Raw genomic sequence first — 25,611 nt, forward strand, 5'->3', positions numbered from 1 at the left:
TAATGATCACTGTGTGCTCAAAATGGGAAATTTCCTTTTTTTATTCTCACATAAACTATAGCCCTGAGGATATTAACGAAATCAGTTATAATTTCATGGGAGAGGTCAATTGCAAGTCCTTCTGAAAATTGTAGAAATTTTGCTGGGGTGCTATCAGAATAATATTGTGGAACGTAAATCTCTAACTACTTTACTTCTTAAAATGAATCTTCTTAGATAATTGACTATGAGATATTAGCTTACCATTTATTACATGCGATGTGCTTTCTTATTTCTATAGCTGAGAGCTGGTATGATTTATTCTAACATGATTAATACTTTTCACGCACACCTTTCGCGCTGTCGGCTCAAACCGTCGCCTAGAAGGAACATTCCGTCCGAGGGCGTGCAGCGAAATCAATTTCAACATAACCGGTCAGCGACTGCAGGCGAACAGCATGATGCATTACATTCGATGCAATAAATTACAATTACGTGAAACAATTAAAAGCGTAAAGTGGGCGGGGATGCTTCTTGTCGGCGATGGGGCATAAACTGTCCAGCGTGTTCTTGCCTCCCCATTCCATGGGCAATAGTATCAAACATAAAGTTTGATAAGCTACGATTAAATTTACTACCATAATGCAGTGTTTTAGGGTGTGTATCAGAGGTGTTGAAAATCGCACGCCTGCTGTCCCGATGGACCGTTGGAGATGGTTAATTAATTTTCCGCTCTTCTATCCTCCACTCTACCAAGCGAGCTGTACAATCCTGACCTTCATCGCTGTCGACCACCGCCATGAACGTCGTGCAACCGACCTCGTCCGTCGCTACGTTACTCTGCATTTGCGAAAGTAGGCGTTCTGATGTCAAGCTGGTGTCCGACCGTTAAATGTGCTTTCCAACGCTATGCACGCAATCTGCACTTAACATTTCTACCTCATTGCTCAGTGCAGCAGCATCATCATCACCATCGTCATCGTCAGCCTTCTCACAAGCGACGTCATGATCGTGATGAAATCTGTTCGCCACTAGGCCACACTTTAGACGTCGGCAGCATTTAAGCCGCGAATCATATTGCGATCGCCTTCTCAAAACTCAAAACAACACAACGCGCGATTGCCGGCGGAAACAGTTTCTCTCAAACAACGGGGCATGGGAATGACACTCGAAGAATCTCAATGCTTACGACAGTGCAAAAGCCCCTAGCCAACGCAAAGTGTCCGCCAGAGTCAACAGGTTAATTTAAATGTCGTGTATGAATATTTTATAGCATTCAATTAATCTTGCTCTCGTTGGGCATCATCGTTCGCGAATCTGGGACCATCTCTTTCTTGCTGGGTAGGAGATCCGCTCCTGCCGAGAGCGAAAAGTTGGCGAAGAAACGATTCTGCGGCGTTTATTGCCAGCAGCTCATCGCGCGTTGTGTTTGTGGTTTCGTTTGCATAAATCACCATAATAATTTTTCTACCAACACTATGTAGCTTCCAACAAACGCTTGACGGTGGCAGTAGCTCGAAGGCTAGAAGTTTTCTGTCCAACCGGTTTAGGTAGCCTATGTTAAATTCGATTTCGTAAATCTACCATGCCGTCGAAAACATTCCCATCCGTCTTATTCGCGGCTATGTACGGTTTTTCCTTGCCGTGCGAGAAATTATTAGCCATCAATCATCATCTTCTTCGGGGTAAATCGTCGTGGATTGTGGACACACAGCCGAAATGAGTGAGCCACGAAAGCACCTTCAGAATCGAAGAAGCTGCCGAAGGAAATCAAAACACATGCACATGTTTCCCACCGTGTTTCAACCTACTTTATTGGTGTACAGTGTGATTTTCATCGATTTACAGTCACGAGGGTCACAGGGCGCGATGGAAAAAAATGGATACACGAAACAACCGGAGCTAATCATGAAATTGAAATGCACCCCCATCCGCTCTCTGCGTTTACCGGATCGCCACCAATGCGTAGCGAACTGCTGCCATTTATCCACCGGATCAGCGGATAAGCTTTAAAGCGTTAAAACTAATCATCATTATGTTGCCCCACGGCGGAATATTTCTACGGCAGCCTCCGTCGGTGTTCATCGAGTGGTCAACGGAATTGATCGAGAGCCAGTCACGGTGGATAAATGGTTGCCCATTAGCTGTCAAAATTGGTGCTTTATTTTCTGCTCATTTTTTTAGGTCAACTTCTCAGTGTGTGGAAAAGCATTCCTTATTCGACAGGATGAAACGATTCTGTGTTGAGATAGATTGTAAGGGTTTGTTTTCTTTTTCTTTTTGAGTAAAAGGATTTGAAATGACCAGATTTCACGTATTATAATTGCAGTTATTGTATAGCGCACGTAAAAAAGACGGTCAACATCTCTTGCTGTCACATGTTTGTGAAGAACGTTATTCATGTCCAACAGGTTAAATTAGAGTACCTTGAAGGGTACATCCACAGGTTAATTCAATTATCCTTTCTTCACCTTTTGCGTTACCACAAGGCAAAACCTTATCAACAAGCAACGAGCGCACGCGATTAGCCTTCCGTTACACTCCATCACGGGTGACAGGATATTACTCTCTTGAGCTCAAGTGGTAAAACGTGTGTATATTTAGCGTAAGTGAACTTCCCTTGCTTACCGCCTGTTTCAGACTACGCAAAACATATCCAGAATAAAAATATACATCTACTGGTAGAGTGCTTCACAAAGCGCTGTGAAAAACTCCTGAAGGCTGACACACGCCAACGGATTGCTTTGTAGAAGATTTCCATTTCCGATGAGCATTCTTCAAAGTGCTGCTGATGATTATGTTGATATTTTCCCCCGAAACAATATAATTGAGTCGTTAAAGTAATGAGGCCACTTAACCTACAAACCGTCCGTATAAGGGTCTCGAGAGTCAAATTTCGATGCAAACTGTTGTTGTGTGTTGGCTTATCAGAGAATTTCTACTGTCTTTTTTTTTTTTGTTTATTTGAACTGGTTTTATATTCGTCAAAAGTCTTTGCTCGTGCTTGTTTAACAATAAATGTCAACTACATGAAGAATCATTTGCCTCACTTTATGAAATAAATGTGTATGAAATGCTGTTGGTTTAAATCCATGAATTGCCATTGAATTTGTATGTTTTTGTGATTTTTTTGGGAACGGATTCGAAGACCTTTGAGTTTTTTTAATTATTCTACCGATGGCAACGTGGTTTAATTTGTTGTTAAGTTGTAAACAACTTATACGACCTGAAACGTAGACACAGAATGCTACTGGGATTCGTTACCAACATCAACTGTCGTTTCTTGCAAGCTTTGGCAAAACCAGTCTGAATTAAACACGAAAAGCAACACCATATAAGGTATGTTTGGTGAGATTTCTCGATCTTCGCTTCCTCTTACCTTCCGTAGAATCATCTTCCTGCCATGGGGATGTGCTTAATTAATGCTGTAGCAATTTTTATGTCTCGGCGTCAGCGTCTCACGGACTGTTATCATGCAGACGGATGCTCGGAGACAACCATTTGTTAGAAATGAGTGTTACAAATTTGCTTCCATGAAACTTATTTTTAAGAAAAAAACAAACCTCGTAGCTGATGTTTATGTGCTTTGTATTAAAAGCAAAATGATGAACCAAATTAACTGACTCTTTGTAGTTTGATTTATTGTATAAAAAGTTGATGAATTGGAAATATTTAATCGTCACAGTCGTTAGCAAACCTTTTATAGTTTGTAGACTATTCTGATTTTTTAGGGAAAATGATGGTTCTCTTGAGACACAACGTTTAATTGTATTACTAATATTGTTTCTTTTTCATTCTTATTTCATTAATACGCTATTTTGCTATTGAGTGTTGAGAAAAGGTTCTCTAGAGCTTCCCCATGCCAAAGAATGCATGAAAGAAGCTTGCTAGTCGAAATGAAGAAGCAAAAGATAGCAACGATATCGTACTCCTGTGGAACAACAACATCATGCACTGCCGATGTTCGAATATCAGATGGAAACGGTGTGCCACAAAAACAAATCCCAAGACTAGAAAGATATTCGAAGATCACAAAACAATGATCACCGAATCGAAGAGAAAAACGAAACATCGAAGAAGCTATTTATTCCACGCTGTAAACGTGTTCAAATGGCACGATCAAATCACATGAGAGCAGCAAAACAACTAAAACAACAAAACTCAACCAACATGTAGCAACGTTACGAAAGGAAATCGTTCCCCTTTTCCGTCCTTCCTTTCGTACCTAGTTCACAAACATTGGCACATGCACGATATCGACTGCAAAACGAAATCAAATTAAAAAAATAACACACACAAAATTATTGCGACCCACGGGAGATCGCCAACGTGCAGACCTCCGGAGTAGATGAAGTAGAACACACTTGGCTCGACTAATGGCACAATGTTCGCGCGTTTGCTATGGTTCAGTGCATCGGATAACTGTCCACTTCCTCACAGCGGAAAGCTCCAACAGCGTAATAGGGCGGTCCTACTCGCGTTACGTTCCAGAATATCGTTTGCTCTTGGAGGCCTCACAATTTGATTGGAGATACACGATGCTCAAGTTTTCGCTGGTCATTCTGTAGTGTGCCATCGGATGAATCGACATCGAAAGATGTATAATTTGCTTCACTTTTCATTGCCAATTGAATAGCAGATCTGGTGTTGTGCTTTAACGGGAATCGTGTAGGTAATCTGGAACATCAGACTCCTAATAGTGGTTCGTTTGGCGAATCTAAGTGATAGGCTCTATTCTTAAATAGCACGAGGCTAATGAACTTTCGAGCTGAACAGACATGAATCGTTGAGACAACTCTTTATCATTAAAACAAGAGGTTATTCCCTGGAAACTACGCTTTTAACCTATTTAAAACACACAAGCTATCAAATTTTCATGATTGAATGTTTTTGTTTTTAGCTGTTTTTGAGTGAATATTACTTAAACACGCCATGAGCATGATTACTCCACTCACAATCTTCAAATGTAGAACAACATTTTACCCAAATGGTTCAATGCAGTGCATGTTCAACGGTTGCACCACCATGTTACGGTTTGCATAAATTAACACCAATCCCACCACCGATGTTGGGGCTGTGGAAATCGAAAAACCAAACCGATCAACTTCCGTACCAAACCTCCGCGAACTCTTGCATCCTGTTTCTGAATCATGTGCATCGTCATTGTGCACCGAACCATTTCCATGATTTCGATGTTGTTCTTTGCGATATGTTCACACCACATTTACCAGAAATAAATGCACTCCACAGGGTAAATGCAGGTTTATCGTTTGAAATTCATTTTTTTTCTTCATTTTTGCGTTTTTTTCCTTTGAATTGTGTTCCCGTTTTACCCGTTTTATCATATTTATACTGCATCAGTTCTATGTTTGCCATTACTTTCATGATCAATTTCTTTCCTGTTAGAGTTTTCCCTCAAGGTATATATTCTTCATCAAACTGCTCTCATGAATTAAAGATTGCACAGGCTGACAATATTGTGTCAGATATATTGATCACACAAAATTCATGGACAAATTGCACCACATTTCGTTAAATGGAATAAGCCATAATCGATTTTTTTCATCGTAATCGACCAACAATCATTTATATCTTTCCTTTGTTTATTACCTTCAAACCAGATGAAAAACGATGGAGTTGTAAGGGGTTGAATAATTTGATAAACTCTGCCTTCGGGAAGAACACAGAGATTGGTTTTGAGTGGCTTTGGATGAAAAATCATCTCTTCCAGTTACGTATAATCCACTGCATTGGATTGAGATGGGATGCTTGGTGGAATTATGAGAAATCTGTTTCGGTTAGCCAAAAACTTTCCCCTTGTGATGCTCAGAGCAGGCAAGATGTCCCTCGGGAATCAACTCAAACCAATCTATAGCACATAAAACACCGACTGAAAGCGTGAAGAGTTGTTGCACTGCACTTGAGCTGTTGAGCAGAAGCAAATTGGCAACGAATGGACAGAGCAGACACCCAAATGCTCCCGAGAATAACCTTTCTCGAACCTTTCTCTAATGGACAGGACGCAACGGTACTGTGGACCACCAAATCGACGCATAAAGCCCGATTCATAAATCATGTAATGATGTCAAAATTTCATAAAAGTGTAATTAATCATGGTCTGGCGGTGTTTACGCGGTATACCGTTTTTATTTTGGGATGCTGATTTTTTTTATTGCGATACATTTAGCGAATCTCGTTCAACATTCCTTTCAGGTTACCATTTTCGTCAAAACCTGCTTTTTGTTTATTTTCTCTACAACCGTTAAAGTTGTCCTCCCAAAAAACACATGAGGACTTCATATCATTCATTTTTTTCTTAATCTTGTTTTCATTGACCACAAATTGAGTTGTTGTTTGTCAGATTAGGTAAGATAATCTTTTTCTGTAAGAAAATATAGAAAAGCTGACAGATTCTATTTGGAACGTTTTGATTGTTTAGAGCAGTGCTCTTGAACTTTTTTTACGAGCTTTGTAAATACATTAGCAGCGAATAGAACATATAGAATATAAAAAAACTCATATTTTGTATACTTTTTTGATAGCTTTTTGATCTTTTTGAAATATGTTTAAGTCTTATTCTAGACATGCCTATTAAAATTGAATTTTGACGGTTTAAATTTAGATATGTATTGTTATAAGTTTGTCTTTAAAAAATTCGTTCGAGAACCACGTTTGTTAACGCCACGGACCACAAGTGGTTTAGGGCACAGGCCTTTTCCGCAATAGAACAAAAATTATCATAAAAATATGAAATAATCTATTGCTTATATATAAATAACGTTTAGCAAATAGATATTCGTTTTCCACTGCCAACGCAAAACGCGAAAGTTATTGCTCGTTGTTGGAATATTTCGCAGTCTTCTCCAAACAGTAAAGACGTTTAAGATCAAGAAGCTAAAGCAAACTCTGCCTTGAAGATGTGCTGTAATTTATTAGATCCAACCTCGATGACACTATCGACGACCGTCGGGACCATTCTGGGACGAAAAGGGAATAAACAAGGTACATATTATCTGTGTTCCATTTTACCGACAAGCTCGCGAGAATGACTTGTTTATTAGGAGTCGGGTTTTGGGCAAAGCTGAAGCTGAATTCCAGCATAGAGAACAGTAAGGGGATAAAGAAAATTGAAATTTATTACCACACCGAGACAACCAACTGGCGAAAAAGGTTCAATTAGCGACCGGCCGGAAGGTTTAGAGCTCCCACACAGAACAAACTATCGCAAATTGAGCGTACCATTCACGTTAATGCAACAAAAAGAAGGGTCCATTTTCAGCTGTAATATTGTTTCCCATCTTGTCCATAACAAACCACGCTGACACGTATAGGCGATGATACGGATCCGCATTAATTTAAAGACTGCTTGGTTGCTCGGTGGATCATACATGTGCTTAGACACCATGCTCACCGTAAAAGTAAGATGGAGTAATACATATTCGTTACAGCCAGCAGCAACAAACAGGAGCTTAATAAAAAGTTACGACTCCCCTGGTGGCCGTAACAAAGCTTCAGGTTCTCGGCACAGGTTAACCATCCGTAGCTCTCTCGCTGCGAATCTCGTAAGGCACCAAAAAACGACGGGATATATCATAAACAGTGCTGGCTTTATAATGTCTGCATTCTGACTGATTGGACCAACAGTCCAGTTTGTGTGTCCGCAGTCTTCTGAAATTACAACAACAACAGTCGTTTCTAATAAAAATAACATTCTTTCGGTACAGGGCTCCAATGCCGCTGCAAAGTTGCATTCTGATGAACAATTTGTCACAAAAAAAGTGTAACCCTCTTGAAGCAACAAACAACCTTTTGGATGTGTTTTCTTCTATTCAAGCATCAGAGCTATATGTCTGTAAAGCCGATACATACATGGTGGATATGTTTCCATTATCCTACGAAACAAATTCATTCACTCCAAATGGCGTCGTTATATTGAACGGTTGTCCTGATTCAATAAACCTCTCACTTGTTGCAGACGTTTCTTTTCACCTTCCGCACCTTTACTCATAAAAGCGTCTGAGTGCTTCCCGTCTAAACGAAACGAGCAGGATCACAAGGATGAACATTGATGATCCTTTCGTCTGCCGGATGAGTCATGTATTTAATGGTGGGGAAGTAATGGACGGCGCCATGGAGTTTGCTGTGGTATTTCTATTCAAGACAGTTGTTAAACCAGAATGTATGACGAGTAAACGTGTTTTTAAAAAGTATAAGAAGGGAAAATTGTTGCACCAGCATGTACTTGAGGTTCAAAAAGGTTGTAAAAGCTGAACCGTGCCAAGGAAGGTTTAAAATGTAATTTTATATGGTAATACAGCAGTAACGTGAAACATAAAGGAGTTGCTGGTTGAACCCTATTGTAGCCCAAGATATTTAACCCGAGTCTGCATTTTATAAATTCACAATATCTAAAGGTGCAAATAATCCAAAACCACTTCAAATCCATTAACAGACTGAGTACGTGGATTAAACATAGGATGATTGTACGGTTCAATCGTGTTCTTGAAAGAACGAAAACAATAGGTGCTAATGTCGGTGCTCTTCAATTTCAAGAAGCTGTTGAATACTTCAAATGGTACGATGCATTGAAAAGCTTAATAAACAGGTTTGAAAAGTGTTTATTGTTAGCTATAATCTTTTAGATGCATGATCTTTTACAAAAGGTTTTTTTTTGTAATCAAACACGTCAAATGTTCAAAACAAGAATAAAGTTATGTTTGTAACGTATTACAAATATTTTCCTCTTGAGATATGCTTTCCTCGAAAAAATAGTATATTCACATTGATCTTGAAACTCAAAATCATGCATGCAGAACTAGGTCGAAAATAGTCCCACTTCTCATGATGTTAATGAAATCAATCGTTGTGCAACATTCAATCAGTGTCAAAACCACTCGAACATTACACTGCTCATCGAAAGTGCTTGATAATACACTGAAACACTCAACTGCACTGATTGTCCTGCAACTTTGTTTCACACAAAAAGACAAAATCAATCGGTACTCTTATTCCACTGTTGTACCATCCGGTCATGACTGTGATGACAATTTGGATTTTTATTCCTCCTGTCTCATGAGTGCATAATGAATAATCGATGACTACGCAGGCGACAGATAAATTATCTCACAGTGGCTTTCCCACATCCGGATGTGCCAAAGTGATAGTAAGTGCATACCCAAATAAAAATCCAATCACAGCTAGCAGGAGGATAAAGGCGCAGATAATTTGTAGAGCGTACACGGTAAAATGCGTGGAACTGACGTTAATTAAGTTAAATTATTGGATTTTATTTTAATCTTTTGTCAATAAATATTCACACGATTGCAATGCGTTCACAGCCAGCGAGTATCGAAAATGGGTAGAGAACATGAAATGTTTTCACATTTGGTTATTGCTGTTTGGTTATGGACATCGGTCCTTCATGACTTTTCATCGTCTGGAAAATTGGTTTTCCATTTGTGCACTCCACATGCCAATTCATACGAGTGGTGCTTGATAAATTTGTCAAATTAAATAAAACAATCGCTGGTGATATCGATTGTGTAAAAGTGATGGACAATGATTACCTGTAATTAAATATAGTACCACCTACTATGGAATGGTAAAACAATATGACATAAATAATAATGAATTGTCACGGGTTGCAATAAATTTAGGATTCATTTTTGATGGGTTGCATGGATTTAAAATCCATTACGGGCAGGTCATTTCAATTTGCTCGTTAGCTGAACAAATCCGCAACCAAATATAGTACAAAATCAGGTAAATAAAACTCTACGAGAAATGGCTTATGTTCTGCTTTCATGCCTGTTTGTTCTGTCTCCACACGGAAGCACGGTTTTATCACATTTGCCCTCAATGCTCACGTGCTTATTGAATTTTTCCCTCTTTCATGTGAATAACCTCAAACAAATCCTACGTTATTTCTTACCATTATTTTCAATTTACTACTCACAAGCGTGTACAGTAATAGTGCAGGAAAACCTTCAGAACGAGAAATGAAAGAAACATTCGTTCTAAAACTTCGCCAAGATGTGTGGCGTTAGGAAAAGAAGTACGAAACGAAGGGGAAGGTTTTACATGCACGAAGACAAAACCACAATGGAGGCAAAACCACGGCCACCGCACATATGCAAACACTTTACGCTGGCGACGATGGTCTTATGGAAAACTGTTGGTAGGGGAAAATAAGAAAAACTCACTCCATTGGCACGTTTTTCGTGCCAGGCGTTTGAGGTCCCATAACAATATTTCACGTTCCGTTCCCGACCGACTCCAGTGTGAAGGATGTCTCATACTCCAACGGCTCCACTAAGACGAGAAAAGTGATGGTGATTGAAATTGAACATAGTTGGGCTTTGGAACAAAAGCTGGAACGGACACATCGTATACGAATGCCTGCAGAAGTAAAAAGTAAATGTGCCGTAGTGTTGAATGGTTGGGTTCTAGTCGGTTCGTATCCTTATAGGTTAAAGCAAGAAAATGATGCACGAGTTAAATTAATATCAAAGTCAAGACGCCACATATATTGGCTGAGTTGAATCAAATTGACACGTAAGATCTAGAACCGTTGAAGTTAAATAAAAAAATATGTACAAAACTAGTTTAACTGTTCAGCGTCATTGCAGAACGTGAATCTTCAGTGTTCAATTCTACATCATGATCGGTACTCATTCTATGAGTGTTGTACTTTTAAAGCTATGAGCGGTAGAGAACTGTGAGAGAGAGAGAGCCTTTTTGCTTAACTTTCACCGACCTCATGCACTCAAAGTGAAAAAATACACCTGAATAACTGTATGATTGAATAAAGTTACATTCCATATCTACACCCATCCTAGCCAAAGCGAATCCTATGAGAAGCGAAATATCTGAAAACAAAAGTAAATCATACCCTTATACTATAAGGAAACATCTACTATACATGAATCTTTCGTTGGCAACTATCCTTAAGCTTACTATTTGACGCATCATCATTTCCAGTCGATGGTTTAACGATAAAATCGAATGTTTACCATTTCTTGGCAAAGAAAAATATAAAATAAATTCATCGCCTTCTACACTTCATCAAACTGCATAAAGTTTTTCCACTTTTCATTGCACTAGAGCAGCTTTCGTTTCGCTTACAGTGAAAACTTCTCATCGTTTCTTCGCATTACGGTTTGTGTTGTAATTGATCCGAGCCAAGCAAAAGGTCCATGAAGTACGAAGATTCTAACGAATGCGATAAATATTTTCCACCTTCGATGTGTTTTTTTTTTTCTCTCTTTCCATTCTTTCCCCACACTAGAACCGAAAGAAGTGAGAGAAAATTAATGAGAACCAGTGCGGCAGCAAAGCACTCTGGCAAAGATTATCCCGGTTTGGAGAAAAGTATTTTCGGAACGTCTGGAATTTATGACGAACCATCAGAGATTTTCTCGGCCAGATTCTTTAGTAGCGACCGACGGAAGAAGTAAATGTGAAAGATTGTTGGCTAAGTCTTGAGTACGTAGAATACTGTTCTTATAAAGGGGATTTTCTTCGCTAATTTAAACTGGGAATAGTAAAAGCACTTCGGTTAATACTTACCTCAAACCTTCAAAACACATTCAAAGATGTTTGTTTTAAAGACAAGTCGTATTACAGAACTTTCTATACTTACTTGGATGCTTATCTAAATCCGATATTATCTTTGTCTTGTTATTCCCGTCGACGGGGTTCTTTGCGGCCAGCTCGGAACGTTGTGCTCTTTCTTTGAGACATCGTAAACAGACAGTTTCAAGAAACAGACATAATACGTCGTTGTTTTGATAGAAGTTAATTGACTACCGAACCTCCGAAGATCCGAACCTCGTCAACCACCCGGTGTGGAAGACTATTAGTGCATGGTATGCATGTAAACAAAATTGCTCTTCGCTAGCGTATGGAACAAGAACTGAAGATATCATACCAGTGATGTGATAATGGGTAAAGAACTCAATCTTCTACTCTGCATCAACGGTATGGGAAATACTACTTCCCCACATGATATGGGGATAGGGGGGCTAAGTAAGTGATTCCTTGTTTACGTAGCAATTACGATTCGGTAATACAAACATAAACATTACACCGCATCACCGATGAGTCTGTATGAGCCATCAGGAGAATAACATTCGACGGCGCGACCGGTGGAGATTGATTTCATTTGGAGACGCCCAACACATCATTCAGGCGCAGTAGGTGTTGCTTGCCAGCTAATCTTAAACGCCTTCGCTAATGAATGGACCTATGAATAGATTTGAGAACACAATCTCCGACAGTTCACTATTTATAGAGATGCTGTACAACCACATGAATTATTTTCTATCATTGCTTTTTCCATTAGTGTGCGCTTGAAATTGAAAGTATTAAATTTGTTGTCGTATCAGTACACTATCATATTCTTCTCAAGCAAATAAGCTCTTTTATCAAGTATATTCTATTATAGCTTTTATAAAACATAAATTCAATCCTTGATTTGTGTTTCACTCAACGATTCAATGAATCTAATGATATGTGATCGCGGTCTGCTTGCCTTTAGCAACGGAACCAAAATATTTATTGTCATTCAACAAATATATTATCGATGGAAAATGAACTGGAAAAAGAAAAACTTTTCCCTTTCCTGGAAGAAGACGGAGTACTCAGTAACGACAAAGGCTGCACTTGTGACCGATGCATCACGAAGAATGCACACGGAAAATAAATAAATTCGATACTGAACAAAAAAACTAAATTTGAAGGCGACATCCGCCAGTAGTATCTCATCCTTCAGTTTGCTCACAAACGAAATCGAATTTGCCCCACGGGATGCCCACCCGGAAGTAGAGAGAAAATGTTGACAATAACGATCAAAACAGCAATGCAGAGAAAGATTTTTGTTGTTCGCTGGAGTGTATGCAGCTGTGAGATTGCACAACCGTTGAATCTGTTTCTTTTTTTTTGTGTTTGGAAGCGCAAACCCGGAATGTCGACAGGGATTGTTTTCTTAAAAATTCGTCCCAATACCGCCCCCGAAGCGATGATCCAATTTTGATTGTAGAAAAAAGATCGAAATGAAGCGAATGAAACAACAAAAAATGTCTGCCACTAATGGTTCTTGGAAAAGTATGCAGCCCGCCCTCATTGAAGGCTGCTGCAGAAGAGTCCACGCAAGAGGGATACCGTTTTCTTGGCATCCACGCGCCCCCATGTCGAGCGGTGGGATAGTTTTACGATATCGAGTGAATTTTTCAAGCACATAAATTATAAATATTTTTATTTTATAAAGTCATCCTCAAGCTAGGCACTAGGAACAATGATCATCCCTTTCGATTTGATTCCCAGTGTGGTTGGGTTTTTGGGTTTTCGGGTTCTTAACATGAGCACCGCTCTAAATTATTCATCAACTTTCGTGGAGGATGAGCAATGCTCATCTTTCGCTACGGTCTCGAGACGTTCGCCTGCCCATCCTCTTATGTGACTGCTTTTTTATTCTTCTCGTACAGCTCCTTCTTTATGTCTTTCCGAATCCGACTGGTATTGCTAAGAAAAAGTAAGACGGTGTTGCACACTCCAACTCCAATCCCTCATCCATGAAGGTGGTATTGCTGGAAGGCGCCACAAAAAAGCGACGCTATCGAAGCGAGAAGTCCTTAACGTCTTTATCATAAATCGGACATGGCAGATGCATTCACTTGGTTTCGTCGCCATAGTCGTCTGTTATCCCTTTCGTTGTTCACGTTGCTTGTTTCTCACAAAACTCGTTGGAAAAGGTCCAAAAGAGCGTTATGCACACCGTTCGGTGGCATATATCCATGCTCGTTGCTAGAACATCCTTGAAAACAAATGCTTGGCCTTCCTCGAGGAGATTTATTGAAATATCAAATTATGAGAAATGAACCTGAAATCTCGTTCCAAGCAGAGGACCGGAATCCGTTGCTCAACGAACCCCGGTCATCAAATGCATGTTTTCGACGTTCAAAGAAGAATCAAAGGAATGAAGAAAAATTACATACTCCTCCCATTCGGGATCATGATACGTCCAGGAAAACTAATGAGTAATTTATACGAAGCATTATTTGTTTTGCTTTACATCCAAACCATTCGCTACCGATGGTAAAAGAATGTGTGATGCAGAAGGAGAAAAATGGACAACGTGTTACGAAAATTGCTTGCCATCATCCTCAGACATGTAATCCGAGACACGACATGATGGGTGAGCTGAAAGATGCACAAATTGAAGATTTATCGCTGATAGCACCATTTCGTAACTGCTCAAGGCGAGAAATGCTTTTATTCTTCGCAAAAAAGCAGAGCATCATTGAACCACACTTTGTTTGTTTTGTTACGGGTGAATTGCTGGTAATCGGATATTTCTGAAAAAAGTGGTCAAAAATGCATAATTAAGGAACACATTTTTATAAAATGTTTGCTTACATTTGCAGCAAAACCGAGAGGAAACCAATGCAAACCACTTGCCTGTCTCCAGCGTCGGTGTTATTCAGAATTCAATCAGAAGATCTCATCTCTCTCATCAATCCGCTAAGAAGATGCTAATTTTCGCACAAATTAAAATGTTTCTCGCACATCAATTTATCTCCGTTAGTGCTTGCGAAGCAGGTTTTCATTCATTTATTACAAATCTTCTCCGTTTTGGAAGCCATGCTTTCAACCTACGTCGGTTGTTTTTACGGATGTCAAACACTCGTTTCTCAGTTGTTTGCTTCTTCTTCTGTCTGTGTGCTGCTATATAAATTAATGATCCCCCCGTCTGCGTAAGTTAATTTATTGTAAAGAATGGTTCCAATTATGAAGCACCGGCAGAGTTCTTTCCTTCGCAGCAGCATACACGAACCCTTCAACTTCCTCCCACAGTGCGTTGCTGTTATTTTGCATAATCAAATCATCTTGTCAGGAACCATTAATTTGACGTATTGTTTCGACCCCGATCCTCGGTTCGTTTTTTTTTACGAGCCAACTCGCCCGATGTGTGTGTGGAGGTGGTATTCACATTTGGTCACTGTCTACGTTCGGTCAGCTTGAAACGATGTATACAATTTATGGTACTACGCGAAGACGGCACATTGTATAAACAAAGGTATTCATAATTCTTACAATCACGCTTCACTTCTCGGACCATATGGGGTGGAAAAGCATCTCCACAAACGCCAACGGTTGTATCATGAAGCAAGCACACACGCACTGGCCTATTGGACTTTACACGAGATTTACGACCGTCGCAACAATTAACGTCGGATGATGATATTTAGACCGAGCTTCGGCGAAATCCGTCGACAACTTCGATAGCTCTCCATGCCATGTGTCAATATAAACCATCATGATTCCTTTTTTATGCGTCTGGATGCCACATTCTCAGAGAAACGATGCATTTTGACCGCTTCGATTGATATTCGATGCATCATCTGAGAGTGTGTAGACGTGGCGACTTGGGTGACGTTGACCCAGGTCCCATTAATCACCGGGATAGTTCAAGCCACACGTTAACCCAAATGGATACGCTGCCGACTGTGGTAAAACCGGCTCACATGTCGTACTGGTCAAATTAAATTCCCTTCTGAACAATTTATGATTAAAAAAGTTTGACCAATATCCCTAGTCAACAACCTCTCCCACGAAAGCGCACTCAACAATTTCGTGTTTGGACTCCTAAAATTCCAATATATCTGTACTCCGACGTTGAATTCAAGATTGATTTACAATTTTCGAAGTTATAACCCAACAACAAAACCAAAGCACCAACACAGATATTGGCTGTGCCTGAGCAAAAATTCGATATGCTTAAATGGTTTTCTGGCCATAAGAAAATCTCGAACACATCACCATAGTATAGGACAAGACATCGGACGGAATGAATGAAAATGGTAAATCTCTGTTTAAAGTGGAGTTGAGTAGAAATAGATGCGTCTTGTGTGGTTTGTGTTGTGATTGTCTTCCGATCGAAAGCCTTAATCGGTTTATAAATACGCCCTTGCAAACACCTTCCTTCATCCCCAAACCAAGATCCGTCGATCTGAACAGACATGGCTCGATAAATCTGATTTCCTAGAAAAGGGAAAGCCGAAGACGGAGAAATAATCTGTTGCCGTGTTGCCTTGACGGTGGATGCAGTGAAATGTGAAAGATTTATGGTAGGACTGTCTAAGGTCAATGGGATTTGAGAAGTAGAGATGATGTCATGAGTCATACAAGGAATAGTTCTTTTTGTAAATGTGCCTTGTTTAATGTACAGTGTGTTAAAGTTGTTCTTTAATACGAAACATATCTGTCTTTGAAGGTGTTGAGTAAACGAAAAGCTTCTTCTTTTACAAGTAATCTTGTCTTACCTTGGTACAAGACCCTAGATAACGGTTCGAGCCCGATGGCTAAAATGTTCGTAAAGCATCTTAATTATCACGAAGCACCTTCCACATCCACTTGAATTCGATCCTATGAAACCCTTTGAATTGTTTTATCTTGTCCTTTTTCACACTCTTATCCACCTGGTAATAATTAATCAGTCAATTAACCGTGTCCTTTTTTTCTCTTTTTTACTTTCAGGTAAGCATAAACGCCAATTCTTGTTTCATCTCTATGCGAGCCGCGTAAAGGCGCCAGTAAAACTGGATCATTTTGTAACCGCTAAAGTGCAATCGTTTGCCACTAACTTCTGCAATGGGTTTATTGCGGTGAGCGAGTGGCACGTAAAGAGAAAAACAGACGGTAGTAGAATGGTCAACAAAGGTAGAACCCAAAAAACTCACCAGCCAAAATGCACCATGCTTCTGGTACGATTCGACAAATTGTGCTACCCGGTCACGGTAGCGCAACGTGCCTCACCATTGCAGCACGCAAAAGCTGGAAGATTTTATCTGGGAGCATAAATCAGATTAAGTATTTAACCTCTTTGCTTAAAGTTGAAAATCAATTTGGCTTGAAATTTACTCGTTCAGTCGCTTTTTACGACCGTATGCCAAGCCCACTCACACACCTTACTCTATGCGGGTGTTTGACGTTGGCGTCAGTTGAAGAAGGGAGCTTCAACGAACGAGCTATCAGGATGCTACCGCGATGGTCGATACGTTTGAGTGCGTCCTTTTTACCCGGCGGCAAGGCACCAGGAAAAGAGGTGATGTAATAAAATGTGTGTTTTTGTGAGTGCTTATCAAAAGTTCGTTGTTTTGGTCCCGGGAAAGGCGGTGCCGGTAAGGGTCGATTAGCTAAGGCGTGTTAATGTACCCAAGATTCAACATTTAGACATTCAGTGACTTTGCCATGTTTAATGTGTTTTTTTGTACTCGTGCGCAAATAATTTATATCATTACCACATTTTCATAACCGCTCGGTCAGTCCGGCACAAGCAGCAACGCGTTGGATCAAGATTATCTTTACAGCTGTTTATCTGCTGTGCCAGATTTAACAGCTTCCCACACCTTATTCTAAGTTCCCCCTATATTTGCAGAGCGGTCGAATCTAAATTTACGGCCAAACGCTCCATTAGCCATTATGATAATTCCAGAAAGACGGCAGTCACTTGCGTTGGTTTCAAGACCGTCATAAACATTTTGAAATGTGGTCTTAAAGCCCCACGATTACTCAATCGGACCACATAAACTTTTTACTGTCACAATAAGCATTTGCACAGATCAACAATCTGGACGCTTAAAATGGTTACTTCGGCCCCAAAGTTTTTTAGGTTATGTTAAATCGATTAAATAAACTACGTAGACGACTTAATCGGCTCCCTAAAGGTGTAGGTTTTTCGATCAATCATCAAACAACACAGCGCTTTCTAATCTACATTTCACAATCTGGCATGCTCAATCAAAAACCCACGATTCTATCAACGATCTGGTCGATGATAAATCAGATACCGCGAGTCATTGTAGCAGTCTTGCCGTAATATGGTCTAGTCAGTTGTCGAACGAACAATGCACTCAACGCAGGTTGCTTTCCGTCAGCTTGAGGCACCATCGTGTCTAAATTTGTCAAATCTGTCAGTTTTGTTAAGCTTCCGTAAATCCGTTGATCAGGTTTTGACAGTTTCTTTTGAATGCTTATTGTACTCTTTTCTAAAGCCCGATTCTATGGATAACTCTGGCGTGGATAGCTCTCGCCAACAAAAAGCGAAAGTTGGGTTTAAAAGAGACGTCTTTTTTAGCCAAACCGCTTAGACACTAGCTAACACAACCCTTGCTATGGTGCATTGCCTAACGTGTTTGTGGTCCGTTTTAACACATCTGTCGACATAACTCTGATAGCGCTGTGAATGTAGAACGAAATAATTACCAATCTTTAGAACCTATGACAGACTGTAGAGATCCAACCATACCGCTACGTCTGTGTTGGTCGCATTGCTTTACTAAAGGACCCCTTTCCTACCTTTTTCTGTTGAACATAAGTCGTAAAAAATACATGATACCGTCAAATCAGTACCGATTTCAGTGTTGAAAGACAGATGCAACGTGAACCTAAAATAATATGCATTCGTCATGTGTCTGGTGTTGGGAGGAATATACTGCTTCACTCGTCGTAAGTTCTATTTTGGTAGCGAAGCACAACTATATTCGTATGGCCGTGTAACGCTCGCCAGTAAGATTGGGTGGAGTATAACCGCGGAGACCCTTTAAGCAAACAATGATGCTCGAGTCTTTTTTTTAACTCACCATTGATGTCGTGAGTCTTAACAAGATTGAAATCATCTTAATTAACCAGGCAAATAGGAGTAATTATCACGTTTATTTCACATCGCGTCGACGCAAAGTCTGCTCGTGATTGCTGTCTTGTCAAGAGGCTCTCAGGCAAGTGTTAAGGATCGAAATCAGCTTGTAGTTGACGACATTTTTTTTTAATATGTCGTTTGAGTTATACTTAAACAAAGGTTGAAGAATAAACTTTTCAATGAGAAGTCAGATCAGTGTCCTTTTTGGTTTTAATTAAAGATTCTTTTCAACAATTTATTGAATTGCAAAAAGTCTCTGACATTCCAGTCAAATACAAATCACGTCTTATCTAAACAATGCATATCGTACAAAACCGTTAATCAAGAATTCATCGACTGACATAACTTCGTCATCACGTACAAGTCATCCCATTGCGACCACCATCAATCCAGCGTAGGTTTGTGGTTTAATTAAACGCTCCAAATATTCTCCATCGTCGGCTAAATTACCAAATTGGTCACATAGCAATGATGCTGAGGAAGAAATTCCGTACCACGCTGATACCAACTTCGTATCCATAACATCGGTTTCGTGCTTTTTTGACCTATGCTCTGAATTATCGCCCTTCCTCTACCATCAAACAGCTCCGGTTAACATGATTGCTAGCACCGCAAATTGGCAGTTCCCTGGCGGAATCCACACCTACCATTTGGTTGTGCACATGTCTTATGATATCTGTAAACATACATAATTACATGCTCATCTACACCCAGCATCATCGTGTTTCAGTGTGATTTTGCTAGAAACCAAACCCATGGAGATACTGTATAAATTGCGGCTGCTCCAGTATTCCCAAGCACATATGAACGTCGTTAGTAGCAGCTTTCGGATTGGCTTTCATTCACACTCACTTCCACTTCAGAGCAGAAATGAATGTGCTGTTTGACTCCCATCTGCACTGTGTTCTGCTTGCTACTTGCAGGAAATAGGGAAGAGGAATGCTAGTTCCTGAAGCACAAATCTTTCTTGTCGTGCTTGGGGTGGTCCGTAGACCATGTTGGTGGAATGTTCTTAGGAAGGTAGCCTATTCCGAAGGTTTTCGTTAAGATGTTTTCGTTGCAGAGAGAAAGAGCGAAGAATTATATCAAGAGTCTTTTGAGAAACTGACCAGTTGGCCAGGTTGATAAATCTAGACGATTTATTTTCGTTTAATGTTTTCCAAGCAGAGTTTTACGGGTTGAACCATTGTTGAATTTGTGTTCATAGCCTCATTTATAACTGTAGGCTAATCGGCTGATTTCTGATTGCATTTTTGTTATTTGTTATGAACTTCAAATTAAAGTTTATGTTGATCCCTGCCAGACCCTCATCAAATTCATACCAATAAGACAGTATACTTTTCCTGTCAGCAAACTAACTTTTCCCTGACGTCCAATCCTTTTCTTTTGTCGGATAAATTAGTTGAAAATATTCAAAAGGACACTCAGGGCAGTATCCCATGAGTTTCGTGAACGGATTGGTGTTGTAAACGCCGACAAGCGTAGAGGACACTTTGATGATTATAAATTCTAATCAGGATGTTGTTAGCATGCTTGCACGTTGACGGGATCGATAGCTCGGAAAATGTCATTCGCACAGTATCAACGATGATGATGAAGGGACGATAAACCACAAGAGGCCTCTTATGGGCACTTCCCGGCACATACAGTGCAGTGTTTTGTTGCCACATGCATACATATTTGCAGCGATATGCGACACGCTAACCAACACCGGGTGGCCCCATTTCACCGAAACCCCATTTATTAACATGACATTAGCATCGAACAACATCATGTGCTGGTGGTTAGCACTGAGGATGCTCCAATGCGCTTGGCTATCCCAAGTCCGCCATAACACGGGGACACGTAAATGCATGCACGAGCACCGCAAAGTGTCGGTGGAGCGCGTTATCAGCTCATCATATTCCATTCTCAGTTAATTTATGAACCAATTCAAAACCAACTTCATTGTTATTTTGTAGCCTTCGGTATGCGTTCCTCAAACCGGACGGTCAATAAAGTGATGTGTAGACAGAGTGGATTAGATGATTATTGTCCTGCTTTTGCTATCTAATATGAATCAAACATGCAAACCAACACACCTTTCGCAATCGGACAATAAGTATGTATGCAAAATAAATGCATTCCATCGAATAATTCAGTCAGTATTAGAGTGTATAAGATGGAATACAAAATGCTAATGCATGTTTATTTGCATGTCAACAGGTCGTTGCTTCATGGCGACATGCTGTGCCGGATATTTTATACTGGATTTTGAAACATCGAAAACATAAACATCGAAATAAAACAGCGAAAGAATCAACGTTTGAAACACGAAACCAATTATGAACCAATATTTAAAACTTCATGGCATCTTAGTGTCAATAAGAATTTATTGCTTTGCCATTTATTTAATGTTCTCTCGGTTGATGGGTAAAAAATGACGCGTATTTTGCGATACGAAATAATCACGTAATATTCATGTTATATATCTGAACTGGTGTTTCACACAATTAAGGATACATTTTAAGCTTTAGAGTTTCAACAGCCAAACAACCATAGAGCAATGCTTTTTTGCAGATTATCAACTCTCATTATGCCTTTAAATGTCTTCAAACGTTCATCTGGATTAACGTGACACATAAAATACTTTAATTGCTCACCATCATCCCCGCTGAGTGCTCATAATCCAGCCGAAAGCTATTAAGCCGCTTTCCAGGAAACAGAACTCGACCCTACCAAAAATAAATAAAAATCAAGCAACACCTAACATATTCAACAAAAAATGCAGAGAGTACACATAAAAGCAAGGATCATTCACATAAAAAGCCGCCCGTTAGCAATCGTTTGACTCGCGAAGCCTCATCATTAACGCCATCAGGAAAAAAAGGTGCCAAATGTGCTGGTTAACTGTGAACGAAGCACTTCAATCGGTTTTAACATTTTCAATTCAACACCAAAATCTGCTTACTCTCCCATAATGTGCGTGAACCATTACCCCGTACATGACATTCGCATTATCCTTTTTGTAGTGTCCGTTGCGGGAGCGGCTGTTAGTTGATTCTGACACAAGGAATATGGTGGGGGACCATCGTCCACACTTTCACATCTTTTGTGCTCCTTTTCAACAGGACTGTGTAGAGAATTCAATCACACGAGTCTCGTATGTGCCTGGTGCCATTTTTCTCACTTACATTCACTGCCACAGGGATTATAAAACGTAGTTGGCGTTGTGTGACTCCTTTCACACGATAACTATCTGTGGAACGGGCTCATGACACCGTGACTGACACATAGCACATGGGTGAATCTAGTCAAACGTGCATATCATCCCACACTACCACAGGACGTAGTAAAAATGGTACAAACATTTCAAGCGAGCAACGTTGCCACTGATTGCATGTGGCAAGCGCTTGCATTTTGGGGAAATATTTTGATGCAGCTTCATCTACATCCGTCCACATCCGTCTTTTTCAGTGCTGCAGTATGATTTTGGTGACGGGTCTTGCTTTTACTTACACCGTACATACCACATCCCACACGAGCAGCAGAAGCACTCTAATGCAGTTTGAGCAATATTTTGTGTTGTTCGTAAATATTCCCTCAGTGCATTGCCTGGAATGACCTCCTAGTGCAACATTTTATTTATTTTATGCACCCACACCTCCATCACCATTCATGCCATACAATACGTGTGCATTCGCTGAGTGCTACCGTGCATCTCCGCACACAATGCAGCTTCAGCTGCTGAAGAATTTTGGGATTCTAAACGAAGATTCATCGCCGTGGGACATCTCACCTTCCGGCCCCTAGCTATCTGAATCAAGCGAATCCCATCCGTCCCGTCCGAATCTCACATCAATTTCCCTTTCATCTGCTCGCTTTCGCTCATCTTCAAGTGCAAACACTCGTAAATCCGTTGTGTAAACATGCATCCAGATGTAGACGGACATGTGCCTTCACAAGGCAGCCACTCGGGAGGTTACAAACCGAGAGCACACATCCTCAGAGTGTGTGAAGAAGCGTAAATTCTAGCGAAATGTGTCATGAATATTAACAGCTGGCGAAAGATGTACGACGATGTGATCTAGCGTTTCCGTTGCGATTTTTTGTTGGCTACAACAAATACATTTGGCTATTGCGATTCTATTCATGCATCGTGATGTTGCTATCCCCCCAAAAAGTTAACTGTGTTTACTGAAATTGAAAAAGAAATGGCGTTTTGAAGACAATTTTGTTGCTATCATTCCATCACATTAGAATCCTGATGGATACAAATTGAACAAAACAGTAATTAAACGACCTTTCATGAAGGGTGCTGGTTAAGAGCCGGAGTAGTTCATTGTACGACATGCTCTATCACTCTTACGGTTGGCATGGTTTTTAGATTTTAGATGGGATCGGAGCTCAATTTATTGAGATTTTGTTCTGCCAAACCATCCATGCGTGACGATGCAACCTGTGACATAGGATCAAGCTTAAACCTATAATTTTTCATCTACCGGTACCATAAGTGAGTGAAACTTGAAACATACACTATGCCTAAGTCTCGACACGGTAGTATAGATGGTATATTGTTTAAGCTTAAGGGAATGTTGGTTTTATACACACTCTGCTGCTTTCGCAGGGCGATTGATGACAAAGAGTTGTGAATATCCTATCTTTGGACACCTTCATCAGCAGTCAAGCTCCAACATCAGCGGATGCTTGCAAACTTGCAGCATTGTAGTATGTGTAGGTTATTTAAGGTTGTGAATTGGCTATTGCTTTGAGAACCAATCTTATATCATGTCTATGTATAAGAAGGCTAAGTTTAAAATGGACCATTATTTTGAGGATAATTATCACTGATAATATTATTATTAATTTATTTCTGCTAATTAAATCATCATCATACCTTCCCATCGTCAATAGATCAAAGCATAACCAATTCCGATTGCCTTTCTTCACAATTAATTGACTTCAATCGTTCTCCCTCACTCTTTCTCTTTTAGTGATCTGCAGGGCAATAACATCAGTGTCATCTACGAGTCGGACTTCCAAGGATTGGCGAAGCTGCGAATACTGTAAGTAAAGTTTTGCTATGTCTTTGCCCTTGCGTCTCCCCCATTTTAGGCTATTCTTAAAATTGAATTCACTTCCTAGCACACTATTAACACAGTCATCGAAGTAAAAAGTTGTCGTCTAAGATGCAGAAACGATAAAACAACCAGGACGTTGGTTGCCAGCTTCCTTCAGCGCACAGTGGAACGTCTCGCAGTAATTAAATAAAATCCGAAATTCCCCTCCATAAAACTGGGCGAACTATCACAGCAACACGGTCCCGGTACGCATTGTTTCCCCCCTTGAGTGTCGCTCTTCACGAAGACCGCCTTATTGACCCGAACTCCGGACGTCGTATGGGAATGGCGAGAGAACGACTCTTTTTAAACTAATTACACCACAACCGTGAACATGCACAGCGACAAGTGAAAACCACCGATAGAATGGTCTTCACCGCTTCGGTTGCAACTTCCGCTGGTCGGATGGTTTTAATAGTGTTACGCGAAGTGCTTTCCAAAATTACCCCAGCCCTGAAGCTGTCTGACGTTTACGATCAACGATAGACATCCGGTGGAAGCGGGACGGAAATGAAGTTACCCCGTGTGTAGTTAAACTTGCCCGACGGAATGTTGCCACCCATATTGGTTCGAGATTTCCTCCTGTACCAACGTTTACTGGTAGTGTTGAACGACGCAATGAACAGTGTTAGAATCGGCAGCATATTGGACTAGTTGACTTGTGACTTTAACAACGAAAAAGCATAATGATGTAACTACGAAATTAACATCAAAATATCATCAAAATCGTTTTGTGAGAGCTTCCAATACATCCGGGAATGAAATATGCATTCATCCCGATCACAGCGATAGTGTTGAGATCATTAGCGGCGTTTGCTAATCAATAGACACCATGCAGCACAACATGGCGCTCTGGCGACGGATGAATCCATAAAAACGCAAATGACCCTGCGGTCCAGACGTGCCGAAGTGACACTGTTTAGTGTCGCCATAAAAATGTATTATTTCACCACACGCAGCCCCAAAGGTTCGAATGATTTACTCTCATGAGCTCCACACACATACAGTTCATCGAAGCTTCGACTCATCGGCAACACCAGCTCATTATTCAAATGTGCAACCCTCGAGAGGACAAAGATTTACGGATTCGAGTCATTTCTGCGCCTTTCCCCATCATCCATCCGTTGCCCATTTATTTATCATTTTAATCGATTCCCAATCATTCTCCCTAACTTTCATCGATTTAATCTGCGTCGATGGTGGTGATGTATAATACTGGTCCACTGCACAGCGGGCATGTCGAGGTGTTTTACCCCAAGAGAGAACCAGTTGGACATCGGCCAAATCACTTCAACGTTGAAACAACTGTCCCACTTTCACTGAGGACAGGGAATTTGATCGGTTGGGCATTGTGTTAGCTGTTCATTAATTTACATAAGTTTGTTTCTCATCGCCCTGGTGCTTCATTGCTTCCCAAATGAACACAAAAAGCAGATGAAATAGATCTCTCTCAATCGTATCTGCCTCCCACTGCGAGGCTCATAAGTTTTAAGTAATTACTCTGATCACCAAAAAATACCTCTCCTTGGACTCAGGACGTACCGAAAATGTATTTTTACCCGTTTTGGAATTGTCCTCGAATCATCTTTACCTTTCATGGAGTAAATGATGAAATATTAATCCACCCCAAAACACCCCGGTAACACACAAAACTGGACACCAGATGGGATAGCACGTGACGCTGTATGGAGTTGTCGGAAAGGAAACGTGCTTCTTTTATTTTACCGAATTTGGAATAATTTTATGACCGTCCGACCTCAACCCATTAGTGAGGTTTAGAGTTACATCGATGGCGAAGCTGTTATTTAGTCACCGGAAATGGTGGTACGCTACCTT

The 25,611-nt window shown here is 40.4% G+C and overlaps 2 protein-coding genes across 7 annotated transcripts in view; one reads left to right on the top strand and one right to left on the bottom strand.

Annotated features, from left to right (window-relative positions):
- LOC120947564 (beta-1,3-glucan-binding protein-like) overlaps positions 1-25,611 on the bottom strand; it is a 184,869-nt gene that overhangs the window by 119,694 nt on the left and 39,564 nt on the right. The gene's annotated exons all lie outside the window — the stretch shown is intronic.
- The window catches only part of LOC120948718 (protein slit), a 147,187-nt gene that overhangs the window by 109,770 nt on the left and 11,806 nt on the right, over positions 1-25,611 (top strand). For all 6 annotated transcript variants that reach the window (XM_040365361.2, XM_040365362.2, XM_040365363.2 and 3 more), the window contains exon 3: positions 23,650-23,721. In XM_040365361.2, coding sequence (XP_040221295.2) covers positions 23,650-23,721 — 72 coding nt within the window. The remainder of the gene's footprint in view (positions 1-23,649; positions 23,722-25,611) is intronic.

This window comes from Anopheles coluzzii, chromosome 2, assembly GCF_943734685.1.
Source record: "Anopheles coluzzii chromosome 2, AcolN3, whole genome shotgun sequence".
NCBI lineage: Eukaryota > Metazoa > Arthropoda > Insecta > Diptera > Culicidae > Anopheles > Anopheles coluzzii.